The sequence below is a fragment of the Panthera pardus genome, unplaced genomic scaffold, assembly GCF_024362965.1.
Source record: "Panthera pardus isolate Hobbes unplaced genomic scaffold, ASM2436296v1 HiC_scaffold_25, whole genome shotgun sequence".
In the NCBI taxonomy this organism is placed as follows: Eukaryota; Metazoa; Chordata; class Mammalia; order Carnivora; family Felidae; genus Panthera; species Panthera pardus.
In genome coordinates, this window is record NW_026526821.1 from 19,462,689 (window position 1) to 19,472,865 (window position 10,177).

General features: G+C 58.5%; 2 protein-coding genes across 2 annotated transcripts; both read left to right on the forward strand.

Moving 5' to 3' along the window:
* The first annotated feature begins 668 nt into the window (after positions 1-668).
* On the forward strand, positions 669-4,011 carry MAFB (MAF bZIP transcription factor B). The gene has a single exon (XM_019458500.2). It carries the CDS (start codon positions 1,060-1,062, stop codon positions 2,029-2,031), a length of 972 nt encoding a protein of 323 aa, XP_019314045.1. The 5' UTR covers positions 669-1,059; the 3' UTR covers positions 2,032-4,011.
* LOC109272214 (MPDU1 antisense RNA 1) lies at positions 2,802-7,627 on the forward strand. The gene is made up of 3 exons (XM_053890862.1): positions 2,802-2,859; positions 5,921-6,838; positions 7,453-7,627. Exons 1-3 carry the CDS (start codon positions 2,802-2,804, stop codon positions 7,482-7,484), a joined length of 1,008 nt encoding a protein of 335 aa, XP_053746837.1. The 3' UTR covers positions 7,485-7,627.
* Positions 7,628-10,177: the final 2,550 nt, after the last annotated feature.

The following is a 10,177-nucleotide window of genomic DNA, read 5'->3' on the forward strand; positions in this document are numbered from 1 at the left end:
ATCTCGGGTCTCGGCCCCTGCAGCCGCCAGGAGGGGAACTGCCCCTGCTTAGCCCGAGGGTCCCCTGAGGCTAAGAGTTGGATTTGAACACAACTCTTGGAGCCGCAAACCCACCCCCAGCACACAAATTACGCGCAGACCTGCGGAAACACAGGCAGCCACGCACCGCACACACTCGTACGGCCCCGCAGCCGCGCGGCGCACGGAACGTCCCCCACTGGGCGGGGGACGCTGGGGAACAAAGGGCCCGAGAGGTGTCGTCCCGGCGTTCCTTTTGAGCCTCCTTGGGGGTGACAGGGGCTGGGGGTGGGGAGCGAGGGGTAAAGAGCGAGGGGAGCACGCGAAGGGGGTGGAAGCGGCGGCCAGGCCCACGGAGGGGGGGGGGGGCGCGCCCCAAAGGCAAGCGGGCGGGGACCGGGACCTGGAGGGTGTTGGGGGCTGGGCCGGGGCCCGCCGTCCCACTGGGCTCCAGCCCTCGGCCAGGCCTCCGCGGCTCTCCGGCGGCTCGGGCCGCCAGTCAGCTGACGCGGGGGGCGGAGGAGCTGTCAGGCGCGCCCCGCCCTGCGCCGCCGGGCCGCGGGGGCCGTGCAGCCATTGGCCAGAGCTCTGGGCCGCCCTGGCCCCCGCGCCCCGGTGACATCAGGAAGGCGATAAAAGGCGGCGGCGGCGCCGGAGCCAGCACAGCTGCGCCGCCGGGCTGCGAGCGGCTGCGACCGAGAGAGCCCAAGAGCAGGAGAGCTAGAGAGCGAGCGGCGGGCGCTTGCCCGGCGCCTCCCCTCCGCCCAGCCGCGCGCCCCGCTTGCTTCTCCGCCCCTCCCGACTCGGCCCGGCCCCGGCGCGGCCACAGCCCCGAGCTCTGGGGCGGCGCAGGCAGCCTCGGGACTCTCCGGCGCGCCGCCGCGTCCCCAGACAAAGGCTTGGCCGGCGGCCCCGGCCCGCTGCGCCCTCGGCTCCCCGCCTCCCGGGCTCGCGGCTCTTCGCCCCCGCTCTCGGCTCGGCGCGCCCCGGCCGGCCGCAAAGTTTCCCGGGCGGCAGCGGCGGCTGCGCCTCGCGTCAGCGATGGCCGCGGAGCTGAGCATGGGGCCCGAGCTGCCCACCAGCCCGCTGGCCATGGAGTACGTCAACGACTTCGACCTGCTCAAGTTCGACGTAAAGAAGGAGCCGCTGGGGCGCGCGGAGCGCCCGGGCCGGCCCTGCACGCGCCTGCAGCCAGCCGGCTCGGTGTCATCCACACCACTCAGCACGCCGTGTAGCTCGGTGCCCTCGTCGCCCAGCTTCAGCCCGACCGAACAGAAGACTCACCTCGAGGACCTGTACTGGATGGCGAGCAACTACCAGCAGATGAACCCCGAGGCGCTCAACCTGACGCCTGAGGATGCGGTGGAGGCGCTCATCGGCTCGCACCCGGTGCCACAGCCGTTGCAGAGCTTCGACGGCTTCCGCGGCGCGCACCACCATCACCACCACCACCACCCACACCCGCACCACGCATACCCGGGCGCCGGCGTGCCCCACGACGAGCTGGGCCCGCACGCGCACCCGCACCATCACCACCATCACCAAGCGTCGCCGCCGCCGTCCAGCGCAGCCAGCCCAGCGCAGCAGCTGCCCACCAGCCACCCCGGGCCCGGGCCGCACGCGGCCGCCGCGGCGACGGCGGCTGGTGGTAGCGGCAGCGTGGAGGACCGCTTCTCCGACGACCAGCTTGTGTCCATGTCCGTGCGCGAGCTGAACCGCCACCTGCGGGGCTTCACCAAGGACGAGGTGATCCGCCTGAAGCAGAAGCGGCGGACCCTGAAGAACCGGGGCTACGCCCAGTCGTGCAGGTATAAACGCGTCCAGCAGAAACACCACCTGGAGAACGAGAAGACGCAGCTCATTCAGCAGGTGGAGCAGCTTAAGCAGGAGGTGTCCCGGCTGGCCCGCGAAAGAGACGCCTACAAGGTCAAGTGCGAGAAACTCGCCAACTCCGGCTTCAGGGAGGCGGGCTCCACCAGCGACAGCCCCTCCTCTCCCGAGTTCTTTCTGTGAGTCGTGGCCGGTCCCGGCCCCCGCCCTATGCCCCGGGCCCGGACTCCCCGTCCCGTGTCCCCCGCCCCGGACTCCCCCCGGACCCTGTCCCTGCCACGGCCCCAGCCTTGACCTGTTTGACTTGAGGGAGAGGGAGGAAGGGCGCGCGGGACGCGGGCGACGGGAGGGCGCGCGGGCAGGCAGGGGACCTTGGCCAAGAGGAGAGCGGCGCGCGCCAGCGCCGCCTCCTAGACTCGAGCAGAGCCAGAGCCAGACGAGGGGGTGGGAAGTCCCGGAGCAACTTTCCTCCAGGCTGGAGGGCGGCGAGGCATAGTCCCGAGGAGTCGCCAAGGCCGTCTGGAGACTCCTGGCTTTCTGAACTTTGCGCGTTAAGCCGGGGCCGCTGCGTCGCGGCCCGGAGCGCAGTCCAACCCAGGAAGAGAGCAGCGAGGAGAGGAGAGGAGAGGGACCCTGGCGTCCGGCAGGCGCGAGGCGAGGCTGAGCGAAGGAAGGAAGGAAGGACAGACGGACCTGTCTGTCCAGGGTCCGGAGAACACTGGCTCTCAGCCCCGAGACGCGGGCCTCAGTTAGGACGTTCTGCGCGCAATTCTCATCAGTTTTATTGCCTGCTCCATTATATAGAAAAAATACGAAAATCTGCATTAAAAATATTAATCCTGCATGCTGGACATGTATGGTAATAATTTCTATTTTGTACCATTTTCTTGTTTAACTTTTAGCATGTTGTTGATCATGGATCATAACCCCCTTGTTTCTTTGAGTGAGAAGGGATGGCAGTTCAGAAACTCCGGCGGCTGCTTGCCGGGGTTCAGTCCCGGCTGTCGGCTTGTAAATACCGCCCCGCCAAACAGCTTAGAGAACGTGGCAGCAAGCTGAGTGTCTTCGTTTGGGTTTATTATTATGGCATTATTTTTTTGTAAGTAAAAAAAAAAAAAAGTTCTGGGCATTTTGCACCAGAAAACAACTTTGTCTTGGGGCACCCTTGGAAGTTGCATGTTTTCTCCCCTCTCCCCGTCTCCATTCGGTCCTCTTGTCCCTTCCGCTTCAGTTTTCAGTTTTGTGGGTGTCGACAGAAAGAGGACCCGGGTCCCAGTTCCTGAATATCAGGACAGGGTAGCTGCCCAGTTCTGCACCCGGGAGGAGCACGGCCCAGGAATGTCTTCACTCCTACCTTGCTAATTTGGGTGTCCCAAACTGACACCCTTAACAAGAACGGAAAGGAAAACAGATCTTATGTGCTTTTTAATGCAGTCGGAATCACCCCAGGGTCCCTTCACAGCCCTCCAGGTCCATCCACACTAATTGCTGTGGCTGCGGTGCTCTTAGGGTGAGTGGCTTCACCAGCCCGGACACTGTCCAATGGTGACCCAAACGTGTGCTGAACCTACCGAAACTCAACCATTGGCAAGTAATTTTGCAACTTTCAAGCGCGTCCTTTAGACCAACACGTTCTGTGTGTTTCTTTCCCTGCTTTTGAGCTAGCAGGTGAGTTCCCCCCCCCACCCCCTTCAGTTGTATAGTAGTTATAGGGAAAATCTGGGTGTTTTTCTTTATTACCTTTTTTTTTCCTGCAGGTCAGTAAAAGGATTTAAGTTGCACTGACAAAAATACCAAAACGAAAGCGTATTTTTTAGTTCCCATTTGAGATTGCTGGCGCTGCTGGCCGGATGCATTTTTGAGTTTGTATTAGTTGATAAATTAACAGTAATAACAAGATTGTATGAACCGCATGGTGCTTGCAGTTTTAAATATTGTGGATATTCGTCCTGCATCAGAAACGAGCTTCGGTTTTTACGGATTCAACTGTGTTGAAATCAAATTTGCTGCAACAGAAATTTGTTTTTATTTCATGTAAAATAAGGGATCAATTTCAAACCCTGCTTATGATATGAAAATATTAAAACCTAGTCTATTGTAGTTTTATTCAGACTGGTTTCTGTTTTTTGGTTATTAAAATGGTTTCCTATTTTGCTTATTAAACCCATGGAAATGGTGTTTATTTAGAGGATTCTGCGTGCGCCTGACTTTGACTTTCTTCTCTTGCCTTTTTAAGAGTCGAATCACTTTGGGGACACTCACCCTCCCTGGCCAATGGAGAAACAGACCAGGTCTGGGCAACTCTCTCCCTTGCTTGTGAGTGTGTATGTACATGAGCCCCAAATATGTTCCTGCTTCTCACTCTAGGTAGAGACCTCATTTGGGAGCGGGTTTGTGAGCTGAGAGGGGACACATTTTGGGGAGGCTTTCAGGCTTGAGGATCAGGACTGGCCTGCTAGCCTGCGGGCTCTGAGGTACAGATCGGCCCAATCCCAAGAAGCCCAGAAGCCGGAGCTTCCTGATGGGGAAACAGGGGTCTTTTTGGCAATCAGGCTCAGTTGGCCCTGCCACTCTGGCCTTCCTCCCTGGGCTGCAAGGCTCTCAACTTTCTCCTGCCCAGCGTATCTTGCTGCCCAGAGTGAGAACGCCTGCCTGCCCTGAGTGGAGGCCTGTGCCTCCTTCCCCAGGACTTGGAGAAGCAGGTGGAACCCAGCACCAGGGCTTTCAGGGTAAGGCTCTTCAGACAGGAAGCCCTTCCTGTGGACCTATTTTCTGGGGGGTGGCGTGCCGTGGGCACACATGCCACTCAGGCCTGGAGCCCTCAGACCCACAGAAGGGCACTGCATGTCCTGACCAGGATTTCAGTAACTTGCCAAACTGGGAGGTAGAGGGGGCTTGGGGCACCATTCTGGTGTAGCCACCCTGCAAACTGGACATCCTTGACTGGGAGGTGGGCCCAGACCTTCCCTTTTCCAGACGCTCAGAAGAGTCAAGATCTCCCGTCTAGGTTACCCAAAACCCCTCTCAGCCTTCTTGCAGTCCTGTCTATAATTCAGAGTTGGCCTCAGATATTTCTGAGAGTTGGAGTGGGATTACCCACCCCTGCCCCCAAATCCAGAAAGCTTCTCTGCTCCTTTGGCAGTGGCTGGGTCCAACGGGCTTCTGGTATCTTCAGACCCAATATCTATAGTCCAAGAGACTCAGCCTTCCAGCCCTGGGGTTCCGTGGCCCAGAGTTCCTAACATGGAACTTCAGGACCTGAATGGGGAGAGGTCAGAAACCCCAGCAGCAGATCTTGGAACTAGAGCTGGGAAGAGCCAGGCAGAAGGAAGGGAAGGCTGAAACTAGCAGGGAATAGATTTTGGCCTGGGATTCCCGGAATCCTGGGCGTGGTGGTCCCGGTCTGGTAAGGACAGACCAGGGGAAAAAAATCTGGAAAGTAAGGATGCAAATACTACCAGCAGTGATTTGCATTTAATAGCGTTTTGGTGTTGTTTAGTAGAATTCAAGCTTGAATTAAGTTCCAAGGCCCAGGTCATTTCACCAACCCAAAGATACGGCTGGCACAGAAGGCTTTGGCTGTGGCCGGGGAGAGGGATGGTGGCCGCGTCTGCCTGTGAAGTCGCTCTACCTGAGTGCACATGGATGAAGGAGCAAGGGGGTGTGATTAGTTGGGTAATTGTGTGTTCAAGGGCACGTTCACAAATCTGATAAGAGCACGGCCAAATGTACAAGTGTATCCCCTGTGGGGCGAAAGCGGTTTTGGCCAGGCTGAGTGCTTGAAGAAACCCCGCTGTACGAACCTGGAGACCAAGGGGGTCACCTGGGTTCCATTTGGCGGAGGTTTGACTCCCTTTGGAATAATCCCAAACGGACTGGCTTCTTCCACTTCTAGAGCCATCTGGACTCTGCTTGAAAAAGCCTCTGGGCTGGGGAGGGTCACAGACTCCAAGGCGTTGGTTTCCCTTCCCCAGAGCACGGAAACACAGACACCAACCCAGTGAGCGACCAGCATCTAGAATGACATGGTGGGTCAGGCAGTTTCAGAGTGACCAATTGCATCTCTGAGAAGCCTACAACCACACCTCGCACTCCTACACACACACACACACACACACACACACACACACAGCACCCACACCGACGCCCTCGCGGGCGGGCGCTGTCAGTCCCAGCACCCACCCGCTGTTTGGGAACCAATCGGCCCCGGGACGCACGCGGGCGAGAGCCGGGCAGAGCGGGCGGCGCACCGGAGGGGGCCGGGACCTCGAGAGACTCCGGGGCGGGCAGGCCCTGGCCGTGTCTCAGCCCGCAGCCCGCCGTCCCGACCCGCCACCACGCCGCGGAGCCGGCGCCCGCGAGCTCAGGAAGAGCGAACTGGGTCCCGAGGCCCTCCGGCCCGGTCCGGCCCCGCGGCTCCTCTTCGGTTCCCGCCGCTGCGCCCTGCTCGCGGGGTCCTCGCGCTCCTCCAGGACCCCGGGGGCCACATCTCCCTGCGCCGGGACTCGTCCCTGCCCGCACTGGTCCCACGTAGACAGGCTGGCGCCTGCAGCCGGGGACGCACGCCGAGCGAGACGCACACGGCCCCGGGACGGTGGCTCGCTCCGGGCCGAATCCCTGGCTGGGGCGGCCCCCGTCGGGTCGCGGGAGCGAAGCCCCCACGCCCCCCCCCCCCCCCGGGGGCACAAAAGTGCGGGAGGCCGTGCGGGCGGGATCGGCCGCCGCCACCTTCCGCGAGGGGTCGGGTTGGCGTTCGGCGCGGCGAACCTGCAGCCTGGGGTCCCGGCCCGCGCGCAGGGGTGGCGGCTGCAGCCCCGCTCGGTGGGGTCTCCCGCGGCTCTACTCTTTGCCATTTCCCTTTCCTTCAGCCCTTCCTTGGCGAACTCTTCACTGCAGAAAACTTTCTCCCTGCGTTTTGGCCCCACGTCCTTTCTGCCTTCAGACTCCGCCAGGCGAGGAAGGGCTAAGGCAGCCGGGGCCGCGGTGTCCGGTAAGTGCGGGCAGCGGCGGCGAGGGGGTGGAGTCGGGCTCCGGGGTCCCCGAGCCTCCGTGGGGCACCGGGCCAAGCCAGTGGCTCTGGGCTCTCCCGCCTGGACGGCTTCAACTCCCCAGCCTTCCCTCGCGTCGTCCGCCCGCAGCCCGGCTGGTGGGGATCGACCACTTGCAGGATCCCCGCCGGCCAAGCCGGGCCCTCCGTGGCAGAAGCCGGCGCAGCTGGGGCTGGGCCCCAGACCCACATCCCTCTATTGGTCCCAGCCCGCCTTCCTTAGATCCAGGGTTTCTGGGCACTGTTGTGGCAGGGCCAATCCCAGTCCTGGGCAGAGGTGCCCACCTCCATGCCACCCACTCTCCTGGCGCGCCTGTCCTCTTAGGCCTAGCGTGGGCGTGCCAGGAACCACACCAGTGTGGTCATTTATTGGGCTTTTTCTGTGACTAGAGTCACAGCTTTTGCCATGCCAGGCAAACCCTGCACTCCCTCTGCCACCCACCCCTACTCAAGTTCGGTCTCGGTAGGGCCCTGGAAACAGCTGGCTTGGGAGATTCCAGCGGGGCCCTTGCAGGCTTGCAGATGCAAACCCCGCTTCGTTGCCCCTCTGTTTTCAGAAAGGAAAACCCAGAAGTGGCTTCTTGCGTAACCCTTCCCTGTACAGCCTGCTGTCTGCTGGCCTGGCCTTCCATCCCAGAGATAGCAGTGTTTGGATTTGTTATGTAAGGAAGGGAGGATTAGAGGTTTACTCTGCTCCTCCTCCCCCCACCAAAATAAAAGTCCTCAAAAGGCGCCTTTTGCAGACACCGTCTTTTCTAACAGCAGCCCTCCTAGAAGAAGTCAGTCTGGTTCCTAGAGCTGCTCCCAAGCTTGGGCCCAGCGCAATCCTCTGAGGAGACTTGCCAGCTTGCAGCGAAGGGAGAGTCCCTGATCCAGGGTGGACCGGCTTGTCGGAGGAAGTCACCGTAAGGCTTCCCAGGCTGGCGCTTACCTGGCTCAGAGGACTAGCTTTCTGTTGGAGAAGGCTGCTGCTAGAATTTTGTCCCTTCTTCTGTGTCTGCCCCTAGGAGCAGGCATCCAGACCACGGAGAGCATTCCTCTCAGCTGGGGAGCACGCATTCTCTGTGCTTTGCACGCCTTCGCCGTGTTCCCCGTGCATTTTCCACACCTTATGTCTCTCCAGTATCTAAAGTCCCCTTTTCCATCGTCCGACACAAATTACCTTAAAAGATGAATTTAGATAAGAAGATCAGAGCTGATTGTTCTCACCTGCAAGAAATTAAATGTATGAGATAAGTTGCCGCTCCAATTTGGAAAACCACCTAAATTATTAATAAGGGTTTGTTCCGAGGCAAAATTCAGAATGCCTTTCTGCATTCTTTGCCTGTGAAGTTATTTTCCTGTAAAGTAGCAGCCGCTTGTTACACATTCCTTTTTATTTGTATCAAAAAAGGGGATCCTGTCCTCAGGCTGGAGGGGCAGCCGCAGAAGCAATGGGAAGAGGCCTGATACTTTCTGGAAGAAGCCAGTTTTGGTGTGAGAAAGGGGCAGAAGTCCACAAATTCAAAACTTCTATCGCCGTGCCTTCCCTGTGGGGCTCTGTGCATTTTGCAGGGGCTTACACTTCTTTCAGTAAACAGGCAGGGGGGTGGGAAGCTTAGGGGTGCTCATTTCAGAGCTGGAGAGAGCAAGGCAGGCATTGAGCCTGGCCTGTGACTCCATCGGGAATCAGGAGCTCACTCTCAAGTCCCCTTGTTTCTTCTCATGTCACTTTCACTGCCTTGACCCTGCCAGGGTTACATGCACCTGTTTCCTACTCAGGCGAGGCCCTGGGCTTGGATTGGTCTTGGGGACTCAGCTCTGCTTTCCCTGAGTGGGCCGCAAAGGGCTGCATCTCCCAATGCAAGGCTCGGCATCGACCCTCCTCGGTGTCCTGGGAGCTGGAGCCCGGTACACATGTCCCTTTGCACGGACAAGGGGCAGCGAGTTCACGAGGTCATGGGGCACAAGAGGTGTGGCCAGATCATGAGGTTAGTCCTGTTAAAATGGTTCACTTAATTCTCTGAAGTGTGGGCTACTATTGTCCATGAAGACGGAGAAGTAGGCCCAGACCAGGCACCTCTTGCCCAGCAGAAGATGTAAACCTTGAGTCCCCCCCCGATACCAAAATTTGTATTTTTGGCATCAAATTCCACAAGTTCACATCCCTTATCTGAAACACCTGAGGGGGGTGGTGGTGGTGAAGAGCGTGGGGGAAAATATGGAGGGGTGGCAGATAGCCCTTGTGGAGGAGAGTTTCCTTTCTAATTCTAATTCTAATTCTAATTTGCACAGGGTAGTCTCTTTCCTGGGGATATAATTACCATTTTCCACCCACAAGTCTCCCTGCCCAGACACACAGATGGACGATGGGCTCCTGGAGATACAGCAGGACAAACATAAGGGGATCAGAGGGAAACTACAGCATCAGTCTCTCACGGAGAAGCCAGCAGCTTATGGTGGTCCTGGGGTGTGCGTGTGTGTGTGTGTGTGTGTGTGGGGGGGGGGGGGGCCCACTTGGGCATTGCTAGCTTGGGACATTGATGCTTTTCATAATCAACAGACCCCTCACCTTTCGTCTGTTCTCAGTTGAACTTTCCAGCAAATGGATCATAATTAGCAGAGCAAGTGTCTATAAAAGCAGCAGCCTCTAGGTGAGGCAGTTTTGATGGAATCATCCTTAGTTTAACCAAAGCTGTTTCTGGTGCAGTATGGAAACTTCGAACCTGCACACAGATGTGCTTACACTCTTAAGGCAGGCACACGCATAAACACGTATGCAGCTCGCACTTAAATTCACAGAGGCAGGCAGGCATGTATGTCCACACGCTTAAATCCCCATGCGTTTATCTGCTGTATCTGCACTCTCACACCGTGTGCACAAAAGGCACACGATTGTGCATATACCTGTATGGATTTATGCTTGCATTGAAAGCCAAGGATTACATACGTGTAAACACCCTGACAAAATGCATTTGGGTCCATGATCGTCTTTACATGTTCTCATCCACAGACATACGTGCTTTGTGTATCGGGCACTGGCCTTCACATGGCCCCCCGCCCCCCCCCCCCCCAAGCACCGTGTAACAAGTGAAATGTGGCAGTGGTGGGGTTAATGGAGGCCCAGACTCCCATAAATATTTATATGAAGCACTGGAGATCTGGAAGCAAGAGAGGAAAGCTCTGGAAGCAAGAGAGGAAAGCTCGCCCCACAAGCCCCTGTCAATCATTTACCGCTGCATGTTACCTGTCACAGCCAAGCCATACGATATGATTGTACAGTATGACCACCGTGAGGGTCAC

What these genes read in the sequence shown, in the direction of transcription:
- MAFB (XM_019458500.2), top strand. Translation starts at nt 1,060, where the DNA reads ATGGCCGCGGAGCTGAGCATGGGGCCCGAGCTGCCCACCAGCCCGCTG.
- LOC109272214 (XM_053890862.1), top strand. Translation starts at nt 2,802, where the DNA reads ATGGCAGTTCAGAAACTCCGGCGGCTGCTTGCCGGGGTTCAGTCCCGG. An exon ending in TCAGTCCCGGCTGTCGGCTT is followed by an intron (nt 2,860 to 5,920) that starts GTAAATACCGCC and finishes ATCTCTGAGAAG; the next exon opens with CCTACAACCACACCTCGCAC. An exon ending in AGCCGGGGCCGCGGTGTCCG is followed by an intron (nt 6,839 to 7,452) that starts GTAAGTGCGGGC and finishes CTCTGTTTTCAG; the next exon opens with AAAGGAAAACCCAGAAGTGG.